Source organism: Tauraco erythrolophus, chromosome 6 (genome assembly GCF_009769465.1).
Source record: "Tauraco erythrolophus isolate bTauEry1 chromosome 6, bTauEry1.pri, whole genome shotgun sequence".
Lineage (NCBI taxonomy): Eukaryota > Metazoa > Chordata > Aves > Musophagiformes > Musophagidae > Tauraco > Tauraco erythrolophus.
The window spans coordinates 66,563,117-66,585,546 of record NC_141470.1 but is presented as its reverse complement, the minus strand read 5'-3'; the positions used below and the strand labels follow the sequence as shown (position 1 = coordinate 66,585,546).

The window sequence follows — 22,430 nt, the reverse complement described above, 5'->3', positions numbered from 1 at the left end:
TGCGTGCAATTTCCTGTCTAGCACCGGCATTTCTGATATTTTCATTGCACGTATAATCCATTCCTCAGCCGAGATTTTCTTCTGAGTCTTTAGGTGTCTTTCTTCCATGCAAGACTGATAGAAGGTTGTAATACAGCTCTTAAGTTTGGGGTGTATTTTAAATGGAGCTCGGGTTCCTCTCGTCTCTACAGAATGGTATTTCTGTTGTGAAGACCGTGAGTTTTACACACAGACACTTCTGAAAATCTCCCTTAAATTATATGACTTGTTTAAACTGATTTTGTGCTAGTTGCCATTTCACTGTTCAAAGTCCTCTTCCTTGAGCTCCCTTTTTTTTTTTTTCTAGTTGAGAGAGAGCTCACTTAAAATACATTTTCTATACAGGAATTTAACATCCCCTGATTGACTACACAGAAATTTGTGGGCAGGTACATGCAGTGATTGTGAGCTTTTTCATTTGCTTTGTGCAACTGGAATTAACAAAGCTTAGAGTAGTTGCGACAGTAAAGTGTGTTTTTTTTTATTATTATTATTTGATGGCATCCCATGTTGAGGCAACTCTGACTTCACTTGGTAATTAAACCTCATTTGTGAAAGACCTTTTCCCTATTAATTTGATCCATTAAAGAAATGCTCTTTGAAGCTGGTAGTTAATCTTCCTGTTTAAATAGCTGGGTTTTACTCAGATTGGTTACAGCTTAGTTTTAAACAGCAGCTAAAAATAGCAAACTGTTGTGCTGTACAGTTTAAATATCTATCTATAGTAGTAGCCTTTCTAGAAAGGAAACACCTAGTAAGAGTAAGAGGAGACTCTGCTGCTCGGACAGCACCGGTGGGTACCAACATTGCACTTCTCCTTGAGTTTTGCCCATCACAAAGGCAGGCAGCACTCCAGCAGGCAGCACTCGACTCTCTTACTCCAGGATTAATTTTTAACGTAAGTGCTATGAGCTTGATTTGAGCAGTGTTTCAGCTGGTAATTAATAACTCAGTGGCTGAGAAGCTTTGACTGTTTTTGTTGAAGTCTGCTGCTAAGCATGCTAAAACTGGGCAGAAACGTAGAAACTAGCCGAAATATTTTTCAAGAACATTAGACTTTCAGAAAGAAAATATAAGGGAAAGGGCTGGAATCGAAAATAGATGCTAACTTCACAAGTTGCATCTCTTGCGTTGTCCTTCTCTACATGCCCTTTGTGATTTACACAAGCCTGACAAATTTGTAGACTTGAAGTGCACAGCATTGTTGCCAAAGCATGGGGTTTTTAACTCTAAAAGTGTCTGCGGTTGAAAAGGAAGCCGTGACAAAACTGCAGGCATCTAGGCAGATGGAAACCAATTACTTCCAGTAATTCTCCCTTGGGTTTTTATTGTAGGAGGAAATTTCTGCAGCTGAAGGGATCTTGAATGAGTAGCTAGTGAAGAAAAATCAGAGGTGTAAAGATGACTGTCTACAGCAGCATCATTACTTGTTTTACCTTTGTCAGTGAAATCTGTGGTCTAAGAAAGAGGACAAAGAGAATCTGAAATGTTTTTTCACCTCCACCCTTAGTTTTCTACCAAGAGAAAAGATATTTGAGGCCTGTCTTGAGTAAGAAATGTTTAATCTTAATCAGATAATACGGCTAAAATATTTTTTCAGTATTGTTAAAGGTCAGACTTCTCATAATGGCTGTTTCTGGATCTACCTGTATGTCAGGGGCCTCAAGCTTCTCAGACCAAGATATCCATGACTAGAGCAGGAACATCTGTTACCACGGGGAAATCGAGTGTCAGAAATCTGCAAGATGAGAAATTACAAGATATTTTTAGGCTACTCTTCTAAGGAGCACAAGCTTATATTCACAGAAACCAGAATTATTGTATGTCTGGAATTTTTTCACTACTAGCCCGTTAAGTTAGTTTTCCAAAGACCTCCTTGTTATGTTCATAAGTTAATGTTTCTTGTGATGTAGAAATACTGTTTCTGTGATCTAGTAGCCTGATTTTTGCCACCAAAGGAGAAAACATAATGCTATTCTTCGGTCTTATAAAATGTATGATTCTGAAAGTCAAGCTCCTAGTGCTTCCTTCTGCTGGCAGTGGCAGGGGTAGGAGGAGAGGATGGTGGGGCTGGGGATGGATGGGGATGTGGTACAGTTTTATGAAGTTGGAAAAAATTAAGGTAATCAGAAGAGATTCTAATGCCTTGCTTTGTCTTTATCACAGCTTATTAAACTTTCATGTTTCAAGGCATTCATGCTTTCAGTATTGGTCTTAGTGTTATGGCTTGCATGTTTCTGCAGAAACTAAGCGGTTTTTGGGCTGTGGTGGGTAGCATACCAGGTACAGGACAGAAAACACATTCTTTTAGATATGTATTTTACTGCTTACATTAGATCTGGTTCATTATTTCCCAGGCAATATCAGCTTATGAGTCGCTTTCCTCTGTCATTTGTGGTACCTCTCACAAGATGTGTGCTAATTAAAAAGTGCTTTTGCACAGATTCACAGTCTTAGCAACATGACAGTGGTAGTGTGTGACTACCATGACTAGTGAAACCCCAAAAAGTAATTCCTGAACTGTTGGTAGTAAATATAATGCAGTGGTTTATTTTCTGTCTTCAACTAGTGACACTTAATCTCTTTATGATAACATTAAAAGAGATCAACTTTGAATCGTAAAAGCAGTGTTCACAGGTGTATGCTTATCTCGCAACTTTCATGAAAGTCAAGGGAAAAAAGTGGATCCTACAGATTAGCACTCCTGCCTTTTGGGTCTCAGGTGTATGCAAAGTGAAGATAGGGTGCCTTCAGAAGACCTAAATGTATAAAAAGAAAAATAGATAACAACACTCTATGCTTTTATAGCATCCATTTAAAAATAAAAGCACGTTTAACTACAGTGGCATATTTCCTCAGGGATCGCAGCAGCATTAAGTTCTCGTTCAAATGTAAGCAAAATTTGGAGCTCCTGTCTCAGAATGCTTTGTCCAAAGCTCATGTGACAGATGCATGAGACAACCGTGCACCGGGTGGGTACTGGGCAGAGGGAGAATCATCCGCGTTACGGACTGACGGAGCCTCCGATGTTTCGTTGCTTGCTCGTTGTGAGCTGTCCTTTAGTCCACGCGTGCTGGGGGAGGCGAGGCTAACAGACAACGGAAGGAGAACGAGGCAACTTCTGTACAGCTGGAGTTTTCCAGCATAGAGGAGACTATGGAACGGGCTATACTGGAGAAAGAGAGCTGGGAAAGGGACGTTCTGGATCACTTGAAAAGCGGGATGCCTCATCATTATCCTTGCTTACCTGACCCATTAGGTGGGTTTTGTAAGGATGGTAACAAGGGAAGAACTTGGAGAGTGTACACGATACTACTGGAGCATCAAGCTGGAAATAACTTACGCTGTAGTATTTTGAATGGACTTAAGGGGTTAGGAAAGAGGAAGGAAGCAGGATTTGGAGGCTAGAGAGGCTATTGAAGTAGGAGATAAGCACTTCAGGAACGGTTCTGAGTACGTAGATGTCTGTTTGGAGAACTGATCTTGTTGGAAGGCTCTGTGGGTTTGAATTGCATTCTGGCAGAGCCCAGCTGCAGCAGAACTGCATTCGCAGAACTACATTTACAGTTTTAAATTGAAGTTTTAAATTGTTCAACTTTGATAACTGGTTAATTTGCTACTGGGCAGCTTAGTTTCAAATTTAACTCGCACAGAGAGCTCTGTTTCCTGTATTAACCTCAGACTTTGTTTATATAGGATTAGCTCGGAACTCAGAAAAGAGAAGTCAAGAGATGCAGCTCGGTGCCGGAGAAGCAAGGAGTCGGAAGTATTCTACGAGCTTGCTCATCAGCTGCCGCTGCCCCACACCGTGAGCGCGCACCTGGACAAGGCATCCATTATGAGACTGACCATCAGCTACTTGCGCATGAGGAAGCTGCTGGATGCTGGTAAGCGAATAACGCAGCAGAATCTGGAAAAGGAGCTGGAAGTATATCGAGGAAGAAGTTATTTCTCAAACCTATCAGCAGTTAAATAAATAAATGCATTAATAGTTGCATCCTTTCTATGGAAAGGTGGAAGACCTTACAGTAGAAATAAGCTATTGGTGATGACACAGGAAAAATATGGCCACTGTTCAACGGTCTTTGTTTTTCCCGTTCTGTTCCGATGATCCCAGTTGGCTCATCACAGAAAGGTGAGCTGTAGTGCCATTTTTAGTCTCAGCTATTTGACCCTTCTCCCCAAGTTAATTTCTTTCATTTAACCCTCTTTTTTATTCCGCTAGAGTTAGTTACTCCAACTGTGCTTTACTAAGCTGTAGGTGGTTGGTACAGGGCTGACTTAGCTAACTGTAGGTGTTTCTCCTTAATATAAACTGCAAGGATATATTTTTTTTTTGTAATTCGTGCTTCACCGAAGGTAAAGTTAACTGAGGGGTATGTCTGTATCTCTGCCTGTGTAGGCAGTTCAGCCTATGCATGGAACTGCAGGAGTATCTGACTTAGGTTATGAACCGCTATCTGTATAGCATGCCATGGATGCTGCGCTAGTTATTTGTGCTCGTATGTGCCTACCTATACCGTGTGGAGGAGTAACTCTGGTAGTCATACTCTGAAACACCTCCTGGGAAGATCCTGAGAAAAGTTTGTAATGCCTTTTTGAGGTATATGGTAATATTTTTACCACATAGACTTTTTTCTTAAGGTGGGAAGCTTATTGGTTTATGCACGAAAGCACAGAGTTTTAACCTCACTCTGATTTTCTGTGGTTTAGAATTTAGAATTTAACCGATTGCTTATCTAAGTGAATTATACTGGTGTTGAACAGTCCTGCAAGATTGACTCCTTGCAGACTGGTGCCAGACGTCATTCCTGGTGGTAAGTGAAGAATGGCTGATGTTTACTTAAAAATGTGTGGCTGCTTGTAGGTGAGCTGGAGACAGAAGCCAAAATGGAAAAGGAACTGAACTGTTTCTACTTGAAAGCTCTTGATGGATTTGTCATGGTTCTGTCCGAAGATGGGGACATGATTTACATGTCTGAAAACGTGAACAAGTGTATGGGACTCACTCAGGTGAAATGCTGACGTTTCCTAAGACTGTTTCAAATCTGTAGAAGTTGTTACGTTTTTGTATATGTAAAGTTAGACACCCGTCTGCCTCTTATTTTTTTGCAGTTTGAGTTGACGGGGCACAGTGTATTTGATTTCACTCATCCATGTGACCATGAAGAGCTGAGAGAAATGCTTACGCACAGAAATGGTGAGAAGAAAGGAAAATCGATTTAATTTACTTACGGGTAGCTCCTGTTGGCATTAGTACAGTTGGATATCTGCCAGAGAAAGGTGTTGACAGAACAAACTTGTATGTTTTGCTGCTTAAATCTCAAAATAAACCTTGTTCAGAGATACTAACAACATACATAATCAGAATGTTTTGGCAATATCCTAATTGTAAGAGGGATGAGACTTCGTTCGTACTCTTCAGTCTAAAACAGAGTTATTGAGGATTATAAAGAATTAGCGTGCTTACAGGAAAAATATTAGAGAAGTAGGTTGAATGAGAATAATCTGAAGAGATTGCTATAGAAGGATATGGAGAAGTTGGTGCGTTTGTCTTGGTCTGGGCTTGTCTTTACAGGACAACTTAAAAGCAAATGCTTTCTTCCAGAAATTTGTGGTGGGATACTTAAGACACAAAATAGATACCATGTTTAGGACACCAAAAAACCTAATTGGTGAATACTTGAACAGACCCAAAAGAGGCTTTGGGATTGATGCTTCTCTGCACCCTTTAATCGGTGCATGAAATTGGTATCTTTTCACAGATTCCTGACTCTTCTCTTCTTCTCCAAAGGAGTAGAACACTGTGTTCACATATTCTGTACACTTTTGAATTTTACAAATGCCCATAAATTACTGCTTTTAAGTCTTCTAAATGTTTGTTAATGACGATAAAGACTTGGCAGCCTGCATGCCTCCAAACAAATCAGCTTTACTCAGTTGTTAGAAGTCTAAAATCCGACCTCTCTTAATTCCTGTTTCATCAAACGAGTTACATGGACTCTGAGTCTAGACAGCGATAAATTATCAAGTCTGACCTCTGCTTTTGTGTAGGACTGTAAATCGGAAGTCTTTTATGTTGTCATTCTATTTAATTCCGTGGAAGACACCTGATAGATATCCTAGCATTAATGACTCCAACTTCGATTTATTTTTTTTAAGCATTTTCTAAACTTGTCTGCCCTTAGTATTGAATTACATTTGTAAGGCTACATTAGACTTTGTCTCCCCCACCCCTTTTGGAGTACAGGTTCAAAAACTCCTCTTGTTGCAAAAGCTTATTCTTAAAAATATCGAATTACTGAGTTTCATGCAAACCAGCTTTAGTGTGTCTAAATTGACCAGACTGGAGTAAGATGTCTGGAAAACATTATTACAAAATCTCTTTGCCAAATGAAGTTGGCAGACAAAAGTCTAAAGTACAGTAATAATAGTACTTTTTAATATTTATTAGTATTCCCAGGTTGCATTCTGCTTACATCAGTGGAATTACTTTGGTTTTGAATTGAGGATTAAATACTCCCTTTTGGGATTGTGCAGGTGCAAATGAATATAAGGCTGATTGACAGAAACTGAACTGCATTCTGATTTTACAAAGTTGCTTTTTAACTTTCAAAGCTGGTGATATTAAAAATAACGTCCGGTGCTGAGTCAGAATTGAGAAAGTTGCTTCATCTTTTCCTGTTGCTTCTTAAAGCAGAGCCTTAAGCATCAGGACTTGGTAACAATAATGTGATCTTCAGCTGTTAATTTCTAGATTGGTTTAACTCTTTTTAGAAACATACTGAATTAAGTAAGTTTTGGCTGCTTGTCTGAGCTCTGCTTTATTTTCCTTTCCTCCCTCTCTCCTTTATTGAGAATATTTTGACGTGGCATAGAGCGGGCTTGTCCCCGATAGTCTTTGCCGCTGCTAGAAGCAGTAGGCAATGTAGCATATGGGCTTTAATGTTTTTCTAGTTCATTTTGTCAACTAGTAGCTGCAGTGCAAGCCACCATGAAGAATTTGATAGCTGCTATTGTGTGTGGAGGATGAGAGCTAATTATTGTATAAACTCATATCAGAAGTAAGCTCATGTGTTCTGAACTTCCACACTCTGCCATGATTTGGTCCTCACTCCTTAGCACACCTCGGCAAACTCGCTCTTCCACTGCTCCTTATCCTGGGTGCTTTATTTCCTCCTCCTGTGTGCTGCGAGCTGCTTGCAGCTCTCCTGATAGGATCAGTTTGCATTTTCTCTGCCCAGAATAGCCTGGCTAGTATTTGACTCTGAAAGGTTCTCCTCCGTAAAGGCAAAAACTCAAGTTAAAGCCTGCTGGTAGCAACTGAGGCTAAAAAATTAGTGCCGCTAATATTAATTTGTAGTAGGTTTTCTTGACTTTTTTTTCACCAAGAATGCTAATAATGTGTTTAAAAACTTGGTCTCTATTTACTCTAAGAATGTAAATCACTGTAGACATATTTGGATGCATGTAAACAGCAGAGTTGTTAACTCTTAATTAAAAAACTTAAAATACTGCAGCCCTGAAGAGCTATGTGCCCAAAACGTGTTCGATTTGAACCTCCCCGCAGTGAGTTACTGGTGTGTTTCAATGGAAACCGACTCAACAGTACTTCTCTTTCTGCATATGCTTTTCTTGTCCCCCCGTCAATTTTAAAATACAATAAATTTGCACTCAGTCTCTCTTTCTCCCCACCCCTTTTTCCTGAAATCTGAAAGTGTGGAGTTGGCTACAAATACGATACTGATCTTAAAACATTGAATCTTCAGGGTTTTTGCCTACCTCACAGAAAAACTCATTCTCAAAAGCATCATTATCGAAAGCGCTGTTATGTTTTTCAGTCTTACCGATTTGTTTTTTGAGTCTTCCCCTAGTCTTACAGTTCTATAATGCAGGATTTTTTTATGCCTTTGGAAGATGATCCAAGAGCTTAAGAACTGATTTGCTACTTGGTTTTGCTAGGTCCTGTGAAAAAGGGCAAAGAGCAAAACACGGAGCGCAGCTTTTTTCTCCGAATGAAGTGTACACTGACTAGCAGGGGAAGAACGGTGAATATAAAGTCTGCTACGTGGAAGGTAACTAATGCAAAGGAATATTTATGTAGGTTGGCAGCTTGCTCTTCAGATGTCATAACTCACTGTATTTCAAATTTTTACTTCATGTAACGAGCTTGAGTTTCACTAAGTATTTAACTAATTTAATGAGTGTACTTCAATGTGCTGAATTTTAATGCTGAATACATCATAGAGGTAACTGAAACAATGTTTCAAAATTAGTTTTTTGAAACTCTTTTTAATGAATTCTCCATTTTAAATTAGAGGTTATTTACTTAATAGACATTATGATTACTGCTATAATTTCTCCTCTGAGGAAAAAAACACAACTTGACACCACTTATGCTGATACTCGATTCCTTTTGATGTGTCCCTGTAAATGTGACAGGTGAGGTCTCTCTGAAGGCCTTCAATACCATTCTTTCTAAAGCTGCTGGCTATCCCTTTTGTAACAGTTGGAACAAAAAGAGCCCAGCCTACTAACTTTCTGCAGTGAATGCATTTTCTCCTCTGGACAAAAAGTAACCTTTTAGTGTATTGAGTGGTATTATAGCTCACAATTCTCTTTTATAACTTAAATTTAGTTGTTCTGGATCAAACAACTTCTTTGCTGCTGTCTGTGAACAATTTCTACTTCAGAATGTTTAAAAAAAACCCCACAAAATGCAAAACTTCGTGTCTTTTGAAGAATATATTTGATCTCTAACATCACTTCTGCAGAAGATCTAAAATGGAGGTTGCTACTATTACCATAACTTTCAAATTGAAATAGTAAGATGCTTTCTGCTGAGGCAACTGCTTTTCAGTGCCGTCATTAATGTAACTTTCAGAGAACAGTTCACAGAAATGCAGCACTGTCTCGCATTGTTTCAGCCAGCGCCCGAGAGGAAAGAGTTGGCAGCCTGTGTGCTCCTCGTGGTCTGCGTGGCGTGAGGAGGAGAACTGCTGCTCTCCTTCGGCCGTCCATCCGAAAGCACTGCTGCCTTTCTGTTGTTGCTATCACATCGAGGGGTGGGGAGGGGACGGACTTTGCTCCGGGTGTGCTAATGGAAGTACAGTTGTGTCATCTGACAGACAAGAACGTAGTGTCTTTTTAACGCACAACTTTCCCATAGGTGCTCCACTGCACTGGACACATTCGTGTATACGACACGTGCGGTAATCAAACTCACTGTGGCTACAAAAAGCCTCCCATGACGTGTCTGGTGTTGATCTGTGAACCTATTCCTCATCCGTCAAACATTGAGGTCCCCTTGGACAGTAAAACGTTTCTCAGTCGTCACAGTCTTGATATGAAGTTTTCCTATTGTGATGAAAGGTAATATATCTACGTGTATATGTATAGTACTTAAAGAATTCATTTGAAGGATTAGCAGGGTTGGTACGTGTTGGCTGTTGCCTTATACATTTATGTAGTCTTACTCGTTAACGTGATTCATCTGCGCAATGGAATCGTCACTGGGATGGCTTGGCTTTTACTAACTAATGAGCATGTCTTATTTAAAAGCCAGATTTTTAAAGCTAAGGAGGGGGTAGGGTTATTACTTTGGAATAAATCCTTTGCCTGCAGTTAACTGCCTGTCCACACTGGTCTTTAGTGTACTGACAGCAATTAAACTGAAATGAGAAAATACTTCTGGACACTGAAAACCCGGGATGTTACGTTAGTCAAAGATGGTGGTGCGTTCTGGTGACTGAAAAGACCGTGTGTGTAATACTTGTCAGATGCGTTTTATTGCTACCGCTTCCCCCCTCTCCCTCCCTCAGGAGATCAGTGTCTGCTTTCTCCAGTCCAGAAAACCCCTACAATTTTATACTTTTAATACAATACATTTGCTGTTCAAAAGGAGATTTTTGTGTTCTGGTACAAATCATGGGTGTAGTCAAATGCATAAGACTGCTCTTACTATCCTCTGGAAACTTAGCTGGAAAAATTTGAAAAACAGAAGTGAAGGAAATCATTGGCCTGAGTTTGTGGAGTTTTTTTGTTGTTTGGGGTTTTCCTGTTTAGTTGGTTGGGGTTTTTGGGTGTTTTTTAGTATTATTTGTTACTGCCCATTTCCTTCTCTGTATAACAAAACCGAACTTCTAATTAGTTGCTGCAGTTAGATGCAAAGAGATGTTAGTGCAGGTTATTTTCTGTCCTCTGCAGTAACTTTACCTTTCTAGGACTGATGGTGTCACATAAAAGGTACTTATTTGGTCACGTTCTGCATGTAGAATAGGGCAAAATAAAAGCGTTCCCCAAGTTAGCACTGCCCTCTTGGGGCTGATGAAAATACTGTTTTCTTTAAAACTTGAAAGGGGTTGACAGTGGGAAGAGTAAATCCAATTCCTAATTTCTTTTAGTTGCAGGTTTAAAACCGTTGAAGCATATCTTTGTTATTTTATTAAATTCTCATATTTGTGTAAGCTGGATATTCTAGTTCATAAGTAGCTGGTCTACCTAAGCAAAAAAAAAAAAAGTCTAGAAAGCAGGGATTTACTTAATCCTGTCCACCACAGGACATGATTTGTAAATATTCAATGGGAAGTAAAATCCTATGCCTGCTGAAGTTTATCCTTCAAAGAAGCATAAAAAATAGCAATTTATTTCAAAATGAAAACTCCCAGTAAACCAAAATTGCTGCTAATAGGTATGGAAGTGACTTTTAGGATCTTTCTAGTTGTCCAAGCATCTAAATGCTCTAATATTTGTGCTAGCCTATGTCTGCTTTTACTAAGCAGTTTTTTTTTCCCCTTGTTTTAAAGAATTACAGAGTTGATGGGATATGAGCCAGAGGAACTCCTGGGTCGCTCAATCTATGAGTACTATCATGCGCTGGATTCGGATCATCTGACCAAAACACACCACGACAGTAAGTGAAAAGATGCATTTAAAGCCCTCCAACTACAAGACATATGAGATACAGCACTGGGGAAAGCAGCAGCAGAACAAGGGCTTTCTTTTAATTGCAGATATGAATCTACAGTGAATACTTAAATGGTTTTGTTTTTTCCTGCCTGTAATTAAAGCTGGTGTCCTTTCTGCTTTTAGTGTTCACAAAAGGGCAGGTGACAACAGGACAGTACAGAATGCTTGCTAAACAAGGAGGCTATGTCTGGGTTGAAACTCAAGCAACTGTTATATACAACACTAAGAATTCTCAGCCACAGTGCATAGTGTGCGTAAACTACGTCTTGAGGTAAGCTGGGTGGACGTCGCTATTCTTTGACATCGTTTTTATTGAAAACAGAATCAGATTCTGATGGCACTACGTCTTTTTTTCAGCTTGGTGAGAGTGTGATCCCCCGTTGGATGTGTTACTTTTTCCTACCAATGAAGTTTTGCTTAGAATACTGCCAGTCCTAGGACTAGGAATTGTATTTGAAAACACAACACTTTTTTGATCTAGCGATGTCAGCAGGAAGATCTCTGCAGGCAAATGAGTGTAGGGCCCATCTCTTGTGTACTGTCGCAATGGAAGCATTGGAGAATTTGTGTGTGTTCTAGACAACTCTCTAATCTTTGTCCACAGTCTGGAGCAGTTAATTTCACTAATAACTTTCAGTCATAGAGTCAGAGCAGCAGTAATGGCGTGTGTCTTAATTCCATTTATCTTTGTCTTCCTTAGAATTCCTCTTTTAATTGAAACCTTCAACTGAAGGCAGACTTCTTGACTGTTTTTCTGCAATTGTGTAATAGTCTTAAATTAGTTTTTCCAAATTTTAGTGAATGTACCAGTATCAATCTATCAATGTATTGCACATTCATTTAAAACAAAGTGTTTTAGGAAATATCTAACTTTTTTCTTTTTTTTTAAGTTTTTCCTTACTTTCTCAACGCTTTCAGAAAAGCGTGTTTATTCTTGCTGCTTTTTTTGATGGCACTACAATTAGTGCTTGCTTTGTTTGTTACATTTGAGGAAAGAATGAGTAAGAAAAAAAGAATTCTTAGAGCTCCTATCATGGTGATTTTGTGGAGTGGTGTGTGTGGAGTGGTGAGGGTTTTTTTGTGTGTTTGGTTTGGGGCTTTTTGGTTGTTTTTTCCCACTTGCAAAACTCTTAAGCCTGAATTTATTCCTTTAAGCTGTTCTTTAACAGTGATCTTCCTCTGTCTGACAGTGGAATTGTTCAGAAGGACTTGATTTTTTCCCTTGGACAAACCGAGTGTATGCTGAAGCCAGTGGAGTCTCCTGATATGAAAATGACCAAAATATTCAGCAAAGATGATCTGGATGATACCAACAGCCTATTTGAAAAACTTAAACAAGAACCAGATGCTTTAACTGTGCTGGCCCCAGCTGCTGGAGACACAATTATTTCTCTAGATTTCAGCAGTAATGGTGGGTGTGCGTTTAAATTGAAGAGCATGCTAATTAGTAAAGTTAGTATTTTACAGTAAACTTTGGAAAATAACCTCCCAGTATCACTTGCCTACTGGTATTTCAGCTGCTGTTTAAATTTAATGAGGTCCGTAGACACGCACAGTATTGTTACTTAGGTTGATGGTTTCTTTTAATTTTTATAGAGTCTGATGAACAACAATGTGATGAAGTTCCTTTGTATAACGATGTAATGCTCCCCTCATCCAGTGAGAAATTGCAGAATATAAATATGGCAATGTCCCCACTACCTGCCTCTGAAACTACAAAGCCACTCCGTAGCAATGCTGATCCCGCACTCAATAGAGAAGTTGTATCGAAGCTGGAGCCAAACACAGAGCCACTCGAACTTTCTTTTACCATGCCTCAGGTGCAGGAGCAGCCAACCAGCCCTTCTGATGCAAGTACCAGCCAAAGTTCACCTGAGGTTAGTTCTGTAACTTGGATGTGCTGTCATTAAAATGTAAGTGTGCGTGTGTAGCAAATCTGGTTAAGGATGCAGCCAAGACAGAAACTGAAAAACTGAAAGTTGTGACTTAGTTAAGCTCACGCCATGATCTGAGGAAAAAGATAAATTTTCATACTGAGAATTATCTTTTCATTAGAGTCTTGCAAACTGCACGCAATACCACCTGGTAGAGATAAAAGCTTGAGATTGATCTTTCTATAAAAGAGTGGTTGAGACACAACTTCTGTACACAGCAAATTAGTTGTGATAAATTACTGTAGAGTCTACTTCCAGGTTCCAGCTAATCATGTGCTTCCCAAGAGGGGTAAATTTGAATGTATAATGATAAATGTATGTGTTTTCCTTTCCCATTTTAATTTCGTGCAACTGTAGCTTGGAATTAGTTTTTACATTAGAACATTTTTCAGGGAATGTGTAGATACAATGCAAAATGATGTAATGGCAGAAACTTAAAACTGTGCTCAAAATGTCTTCACAGCCCAGTAGTCCCAATGACTACTGCTTTGATGTGGATAATGATATGGCTAATGAATTCAAACTGGAATTAGTGGAGAAACTCTTTGCGATAGATACAGAAGCAAAAAATCCATTCTCTACTCAGGTAATGTACATTGACTTAAAATTCTATATCATCTTCATACTTATTCTCAATGTGCTACTCTTTCTCTTAGAATGTCTTCAGGATTCTCCTTCCTCCTTATATAAGGTTTTTATTAAAATAAATTGCAAAAAAATATTGTAAGGATTTGGTAAAAGGAAGAGCCTTAAGAAAGCCGTGAAGTCGTAGCTGAGATGTTCGAACGTATTTATAATTTTTTACCTCTTATGTTTTCCAGGAAACTGATTTAGACTTGGAGATGTTGGCTCCTTACATCCCAATGGATGATGACTTCCAGTTGCGCTCCTTTGATCAGCTATCTCCACTGGAAAGCAGTTCTGGCTCTCAAAACGCAGCCACCATTACCATGTTTCAGCAGAGTCAGACACCATCAAGTACTGCTGATGAAATCAAACCAGTGACAGAATGCGTGGATGACGTGAAGACGCTAATTGTTCCTTCGTCTCCTGTCCACATAATCAGTGAAACGAGTAGTGCCCCAGCATCACCTTACAGTGGCAACAGGAGTCGAACTGCATCTCCGATCAGAGCAGGAAAAGGAACGTTGGATCAGACGGAAAAATCTTGTCCAGGAGCGCCCAGTTTGCTAACAGTTACTCTGAATAAAAGGTATTTTAAGTGAAGCTTAACCCTAGTATCTTTTCAAGAAATTAGATACAACACTTTTTTTAAGTACTGCAACTGTTGTATATTGTCTTCAGTGTTCTACTTCAAAGCAGAAATTGATATGTTTAAATTTGGACATTTCAAACAAGTTTTTTTTTGCTATAGTAAGCTTCCCTACAGTTAATTTCATGGTAACTTTTACATAAGCATCTTACGTAATGCAGCTACTATCTGCAAACTGTGCTTGTAACTCTGTTCTGCTCTTGAATCTGACATGCAGCCTTTTTAAAAGAAATGCACTAGGCAGTCTACAAGCAGTTACACCCACACAATGTTTCTGGTCCTTTTCTTGTCCACTGGGTGATGAGGTAAGAGGTGACTGCAGTCTGTGCGCCACATGTACTGCTTCTGAAGCGAGCTGTATTTCCTAACGATGGACTGTGGCGTTGGTAGCAAATATTTGTCACATTAGAAAATTCTAAAAAGTCAGACATCAGACCTTTGATACATAGAAGCTTTATCTGTACATAGAAATATTCAGAATAGACTTTACCTCACCCTTCCCTCCCTTCTTTCTGTTGAAACTGAATTGCTGAACTTTTATGCTTTGTTTTTTTTTTCCTGCAAAGACTTTAAAGTTTTTGTTATAACTCATTCTGAGCTTCACAGCAAGATTAAAAGCTAACGATTGCTATGCCCAGAGACAATGATTGTTGAAATGAGTCAATTGTGAGAGAAAAGTAGTATAGATCATAAATTCAGTTCTGTGATATTGTATGTAAGTGTCCACAAAAGAAGAATGGCTCGAAGATAGTAGAAACGTCTTAACAGCCTGAATCAATTTTTCTTAGATCTACTGCAATGGATGAAGAACTAAATCCAAAGATGCTAGCTTTGCATAATGCTCAGAGAAAACGAAAAATGGAACATGATGGTTCACTTTTTCAGGCAGTTGGAATTGTGAGTTTTGTTTTACCATTTTAAAATATTCACTTTTAACCTTGCGATTTCTGAAATGAGGCATCAGTGGAGGCACCTGAGTTTAGCTGTTGGTATGCAGTGGAATCTTGGGATCAGAGATGATTGTTCAACAGTGAAATTCCCACATATATGCAGATACTTTGGTTTTAGTTCTCTCTTACTGTCAGCTGTTTCAAAAGTGCTGTCTATAACCAAGCATTTTTCTTGATTAGGTAGAAGCGACTCTTTTGTGAACGTATATGTTCTTCAGTGGAATATGCACAAATGTGATACATCACGTTTAAATTTGTAATTGCCGTATTTATTTCACTTTTGAATTCAAACTCCATTTTCATGTTTGTCAATACTGGAGACAGTGTTCTTATGCTGCTTTCTGTGCTTTCATTTTTGTATTGAGTCTGAGGTTTGCTTTGTTTGATCAGATAACAAGACAATCTGAACTGTAAGGGAACAGAATTCAGATAGCCTAGCAATATGTATTGCTACCACTTCCATTTCGTGCACCCTCTCTCTTCTATTAATTATGCGATTGTGAGTAGCTCATCGTCATCTGTCTTAACTTGAAAAGTTTCTTTTGAAAAGCTATTCTTACATTTGTGTCACTTAACTGGGGATATCCAGCTTGTTATTTTCTGCAAGGGTATTTTGTGTCCCTGATCTTTGTCTCTGACTGTCGGTTCTTAGTATATTGAAATCTCGAGCTTTGCTATTACATACTGTTTCCTTTCTTCTTGCCTTCATTGCACATTCTCACTTCTCATAAGTTTTTGCACAGTTAATTCTTCGTTCCTCTACTGCAGTGTAGTCTTTGAGATTCTTTGTTTCTCTAGTTGTCCACATCTCCTAGGTGTAGTCATCCATCATGTCTTACAGTTCAGGATTATTTTTCTTCTGAACTATGAATTATTCTTGTATTAGCATTCTGGTTTGGGCATGAGACAAATCACTGTATACCGTCTTTATCATTGCTGGGAAAGCTTTTACGTGTCCCTTTTTTATTTTTTTGAGGCAAGCAAGCTTTATTTAAAAACAAATAATCATACTTATGCCATTGATTTCATTCACTAAACGCTTTGCGCTTTCATGCATGTTGTTCTGTTGCTTCAGTAGCCCTGTAAAAATTCGCAGCTCTGCAAGAAATTTTATTGCCTTTCAGTGCCTCTTTCTCATGCAGTGGTGCCACAACAGTCGTGTAGTGTTGCTGATAAAATATTCGAAATGGCGTGGGATGTCATTAAATACAGAGAACACCAGCAGTTCTGTAGCGACTGCTGGAGTAGTGTTCAGGCTTCTATGTGTAGTGCCTTTTTAATGCTTACAGGTTAAAACATCATCCTTTAGCTGCTAAATCTTTTTCTTTTTTCTGTATCTGACAAAGCGTTATAAATATTCTTAGGGTTTCTGCACAGTCAGAAGCTGAATTTTCCATATAGCTGAGTCTTACTGGCATTATTTCAAGCAAGTGCTTTTGTTGTTTGCTTCTCTCTCCACAATGTGTTTCTGAGTGGATGAACGAGGCCTTGCGCACACACAGAAGAAAAAGGATGTTAAATCCAGGGTTATAATACATGGTGTTCTGGGATTGTGTAAAAACATGCCACAACTTCTTAGCTGTAAGGAAGCAGGACTTACTTCACAAAGAGTGAAAATAAAGGAAGACAAAAATAAAATACTACTTTAGTTTTGTAGAAAACAGGAGAACGAGGCAAGGGCAAGATGTGTTATTGTAGGGTTTTGAAATGACGATCCGAATCCTTACATTGAAAAAGATATAACTCATATCTATCTTAATAGAAAGGGCTGTATTGCATTCCCATTTAAAAAAAAAAAAAACCACCAAACCCCCCAAAACCCAGCAACCATGTAGGTGACTGACCTTACTACAAAATGCAGCTTCTAAGTCAGAGTTGTTTAACTTCTATGATACAACTGTCCTTTTGACTTGCATGGATGTTTTTATGAGCTGAAAACGTATGTTCCTCACTATTTTGAGTGTTGAGGATAATGGCAGCGTTCTGAAAGACCTTTTCCTCTTTTGCAGTACTACTAATGAGACAAAACTTTGCAGATTCAACTACTTTTCCTAGCAAACTTGATACTGAGATGGTGGTTTTTCCTTCCATCCCATGTTTCAGTAGCAGCTTCTTCTTACTTATCCTAATTATATGGAGCCCTTAAAAGCTTTCTCATCTCCCTATCTTCTATGCTGCAGTCAAAGCAGTATGCTAAGGAGTCATATCCGCAATAGAATGACTTAGGACTGCGTTTCCCACAAGACTTGGGTCAGATAGCTTGGTGGCAATAGCTGGAGTGCAAGCAGAATTTACATCTTAAGTTCAGATAGAATCAACCTACCGAGGTTCCTGAACCTCCTGTCTACGCTATGAATTCCAGTGCAGAAAACCATTAGAGACTTCAGTGAAAATCTGATGCTTACTCAGGCGAGAGCAGTGGTGGTTAAATGGGTGTGTATGTGTACGTGTTCGTGCTAATCTTGAGCATGGCTACTGGTGATAACCAGGATTTAGTAATTGTTTTCTGTAAGGGAACTAAGGTCTTGAAAACTGATTCGGTTTTCTTTTAAATAATTTTCAAGGCCAGTGTACTGGGACATACATTTTCCCCAAGTTCCAAATGAAGTCCAGTTTAAATTGTAACAATGCCTACGTTAGTAATTAGTTACAGGAGCTGTTAGTTTGGAAGAGGGACGTGGAGGCCTGGAAAGATACAGTGTTCAATAAAGAAGATTTATTTTATTTCTTTCTAGGGGTCTTTATTCCAGCAGACAGGTGACCGTGGAGGAAATGCATCACTTGCTTGGAAACGTGTAAAAGGATGCAAAACAAATGGTCATAATGGAGTGGAGCAAAAGACAATCATTCTATTATCAACTGGTTAGTACTGGCTTTTTTTCATACGTAGAGGAGGGTGGATGGGGGCTGCGTGAAAGAGAACCGAGAACTGAGTGACAAAAACATCCAAGCTTACTTCTGTCATGAACAGTTTTGGAGGAAAGGCTAAGCCTGGTGAATAAAGTGCGCTTTCTCTCCTTCCCCTCCCTCTTTAGACATAGCAAGTAAACTTCTAGGGCAGTCGATGGATGAAAGTGGACTACCCCAACTCACCAGTTACGATTGTGAAGTAAACGCTCCCATACAAGGCAACAGAAACCTGCTACAGGGTGAAGAACTGCTCAAAGCTCTGGATCAAGTTAACTGAGCTTTCACAATCCTTGTTCCTTTTTTGGACACTGGTGAATCATCACCTAAAGCAGTCTATTTATATTTTCTATATCTGATTTTTAGAAGCCTGGCTACAGTACTGCACTAATTCAGTTAGTTCAGTTTTGATCCCCTTTCTACTTATTTTGACAGTCTTTTTAATATGTTCTTTATGTAACAATAACTCAAACTATAGTGCATTTTTGTAATTCTTTGGTACATACACTTTTAAGTCCATTACATTTAAAACACACTTGCAATAGCAGCTTTGAAATATGCACCTGATTTAAAAAAAAAAAAAAAAATTATTTTTTGGCTGGGGAATTGGTCACCAAAACTTATCATTAGTAAAACATCAACACAGGAAAAACTGGCGATACTTCCATCCTGCTCTTCATAGGTAGTGGAAGACTTGTGCTCTGTTACTCTTTATGTTCAAGTAAGTTTTTTATTTTAATAGTTTTTATAAGAAACAACAATGCTTTGCAGCAGTGCATTGTAGCCACAATCGCACAATATATTTTCTTAAAAAATACCAGCAGTTCCTCATGCAATATATCCTGCATTTATAAAAACTAGTTTTTAAGAAGAATCTTCTTTTGTTTGCCTATGAAATAATGTTTAAACCTGGAACTACGTCATTATTTTAGTCACCTTGTAATATAAATTGTTCTTAAATGCTGTCTTATGCTTTTGACTTTAATGAGTGTGGTTAGTCAAAGGAAAGGCTTTATCTGGAAAGGGCTAGCAGCATTTTATTTGGATACGTTCTCAATTTAGAGAGAGTTTGATGTTCTTAAAGTAGTCACTTTGCCAGCTTAACAAAAAAAAATTTCCCTGCCCGTAGTTGTTGAAGTTAATGCTAATATTGTGTATGATCTTAAATCTAAATGTTCAGCTTACCCTGTGTGGTATAGGTGATATTTCAAGCAGATTGTAAAACATCTTGCATTTTATCTAGTACTTCATTGAGTTGCTCAATATTTTGATGTTTTGGTTTTACGCACCTTGTTGCTAATTAACATCCATATGTTTTCATGTAGATTTCAATAACTTGAATATATTTAGAAGCCTTTTTATTTAGAAATATATAGTTGTCACAAACATCTTATTTTCCTATATGTACTGTACAAAACCTTCACTCACTCATTCTTTTGCTCTTTGTGGTTGGATCTAACACTAACTGTATTGTTTTCTTACATCAATAAACTATATGTGGACCAGGCCCCCTTGGGGAGTGTGTTATCTGAGAGAAATGAGATAATTTATATTTTTGTTAGTGGTTATTGTTCATCCGTGTTCCCTTTTTAACTTAGAGTTGATTGGAAATCACTGCTTCCTTATTTTGATTGTAACATCTCCGCGTTAATTATTTGAGCCTATTCAGTACTGAAGTCTCCTAGACAGTGTTGTACTACCGCTCGCCAAAGATGTTAAATTTTTTAATCTGTTATCACACCAGTTAGCAAACTTGAAAGTGAGGAGACAGCGTACTTGTGTTACTTTAGAGTGGAAAGATTCTTCCTTATGAACAACTGTAAGGCTTGTCTCTGGAAGCTTTATCAAGGTAACACTGGAAAGCAGGAAAACGTAAAATTCACAGGAGCAATCAGAGTGATTTTTTTTTTTTTATCACAAAACTGCATGATTAAAAAATTAAGCTGGTACTTGATGATAAAGCTTGTTCTACATTCTCGTGCTGTTGACTCAGTAACTTTGAGTAGGTGACTTCTCATTTTGCTGTCATAAAACGAAGCTACTGATACAACCTTTGTAACATGTAAATATGGTCAAGATACTCTGCAATCTTCAAACTATTTAAAAAAAACCTTACTGTAAGAAATTTAATGTGGAGTGTCACAAGAATCACTTTGGTTTTATTTTGGAAACTTTTGGTTTCATTGGACTTGTTCATTGGAGTCGCTTGAAATCAATATAATGGTACATAAATTTAATCTGTTTTCTAAAGTTGCTGTTACTGTTTCACTGAACAAGCACTTTTCAAACTGACACAACTGTGCTAAACTAAATGGAGACAGCTACCAACTAAAAAGAGATAAGACACTGGTAGCAGAAGATGGTTGCATACTTAAAGTTTGAGTAGAAGTTGCACAAAGAGGAGAAAGCATGTAGGTGCACTAAGCTAGAGTTGAAGCTTCGTGCAGAGAACGTTTTGGATATGTACCCCTCCTACTGAATATTAAAGATTTTTAATGTAGCCTCCAAGTGTACAAAGCTTATAAAGTTCTCCAGATAGAAGCAGCAGAGCTACTGCATACCTGCTGTGTGAGGTTTCTTGGATGGTGTTCTTTCCGTGGCATCTGTCAGCAACTAATAGGTAGAGTAGTGAAGCTGCTAAAGGCTTGGGTTTCGCTCTGCATGGATTGACATGATGCTTCTGTGAGAGAGCGAGGAGAGTCTTGCAGATGTGTGAAAGGTACAAGTGGGTTCTGCTTTTCTTAGTGCCCCGGCAAGCTTTGAGCTGGCCTGGTGGGTTATCCCTCCTCGTCTCCCAAGAGAAACATCATATTGTCTTGCGTGATGCTGTTCTGCCACTCTCTTGACCTTCTTTTGGAGGAGCCTGACCTCTTTGGCTCTGCCAGTTCCTCTTCAGTGTACTTTAATTTAAGAGGGCAGTAAAATTTCATAGAGAAAAATCTGTGTTAAAAGGCAGAGGAAAACTGAAGTGACCCACATGACTTATGATTATGAGCCTGCTGGGATCACCTCTGGTCTTATTGCCAGCAGCTGTGGATTTCAGTGAGCCACATTTCATCTAAGGATCTTCCCAAATCTCACATTTTTTATCATACATCATAACAAGGCACAGCATTTTGTTTACTGGCCTGGTAAAAGTGACTGCATCAAGCAATTAATGGAATGAACTGCAGTAGCTATATTGGTTTACTCTAGGGGAAAAAAAAAAAAAAAGCCAAAGCTAGAGACACTGAGGAAAGCACGGAAAAGTAACAGGAACTGCTGTGGCCTTGTAGGAGCTTTGCAAAACACAGATGGAAGTTTGCAAAATCTAGAAGTATGCCTTTTAGCTGCCTTTTTTTTTTTCCCCCCCTCTCCTTAGACTCTAGGAATACACAGGCTGGTTCTAAACCTACTTTGGAGGACAAGCTTTTCTTAGTGATTTTGAATAATTTCTTTGACTTGCTACCTTTCCAAATGTTGAGGCACTAGATTAGAGCATTTATTCTTCGCCAGTAGTAAAGAAACCGTAGGTAGATAGTGTTTCCTTCTGCCTGTGAAACATACAAGGTTATGTGGAAATGATAAATTGAGAGTAACAAAGTTAGCTCCCAGAAGGCTATTGCGACTACAGGAGTAGTCAAACCATGCCTTCTTCATGGCATAGCACTATTGTTTTACATGTGAATTCTGACTGATGTTTTTTAACTACAACAGTGATGATTTTGCTAAAAGGTGAAGGAATTTTTCAACTAGTATTTATGATGACGTCGTTCATTCCTTTACCTGAGAGCAGTTAACTACAGCTGTAGCTCCCAAGAAGTCACTTAAGTCTGCTGTCCAGTAACTTAATCTTGTGTAATATGCTGAGTAAATCAAGGTAGCATGGAGTCCAAAGTACACCCTTCTAACATATCTTCTTCCCCTGGAGTGAGATAGGCTGAGACTGTGTATCGATCTTTGAAAACCGTGAGCTGAAATGGAAACACTGGTGGCACTTTCAAGACTTCAAAGCTTATTTTGGATGAATTGGTCAACTCAGCTTCCAGTGAAATACAAGTGTAGGAATAAAAAAAAAATTCTGCTGATTACAGGTTAAACTACTGCATATTTAAGCTGCTGAACAATGGTAGCTACAGGCAGAAAGGTGGGCTGTTTCCCCAGTATCTGTTGGCACGCTTTCTCCACTGTTACACTGCTGAATGAACTGTTCTCTGATGAACAGTGCTGTGGAAGTCGTGAGTACTGAACCACTGTCAACCAGGCTATTGCTGGACATGCCTGAGGTCAACCATCTGTTCCCGTCCCTGCTCATTAGCTGCTACTGAACAGAACATACATCTCACTCAAATGTCACTGCACTTACACACATTATACAGA

The 22,430-nt window shown here is 38.8% G+C and overlaps 1 protein-coding gene across 1 annotated transcript in view; it reads left to right on the top strand.

Annotated features, from left to right (window-relative positions):
- The window catches only part of HIF1A (hypoxia inducible factor 1 subunit alpha), a 31,801-nt gene extending 11,831 nt beyond the window's left edge, over nt 1–19,970 (top strand). Inside the window, exons 2-15 of the mRNA XM_086613637.1 lie at nt 3,736–3,926; nt 4,907–5,052; nt 5,155–5,239; nt 8,002–8,114; nt 9,209–9,411; nt 10,845–10,951; nt 11,131–11,278; nt 12,198–12,418; nt 12,604–12,884; nt 13,405–13,527; nt 13,763–14,154; nt 15,003–15,111; nt 17,900–18,026; nt 18,200–19,970. Of these exons, the coding sequence (XP_086469763.1) occupies nt 3,736–3,926; nt 4,907–5,052; nt 5,155–5,239; nt 8,002–8,114; nt 9,209–9,411; nt 10,845–10,951; nt 11,131–11,278; nt 12,198–12,418; nt 12,604–12,884; nt 13,405–13,527; nt 13,763–14,154; nt 15,003–15,111; nt 17,900–18,026; nt 18,200–18,351 (2,398 nt within the window). The 3' untranslated portion in view covers nt 18,352–19,970. The remainder of the gene's footprint in view (nt 1–3,735; nt 3,927–4,906; nt 5,053–5,154; nt 5,240–8,001; nt 8,115–9,208; nt 9,412–10,844; nt 10,952–11,130; nt 11,279–12,197; nt 12,419–12,603; nt 12,885–13,404; nt 13,528–13,762; nt 14,155–15,002; nt 15,112–17,899; nt 18,027–18,199) is intronic.
- Nucleotides 19,971–22,430: the final 2,460 nt, after the last annotated feature.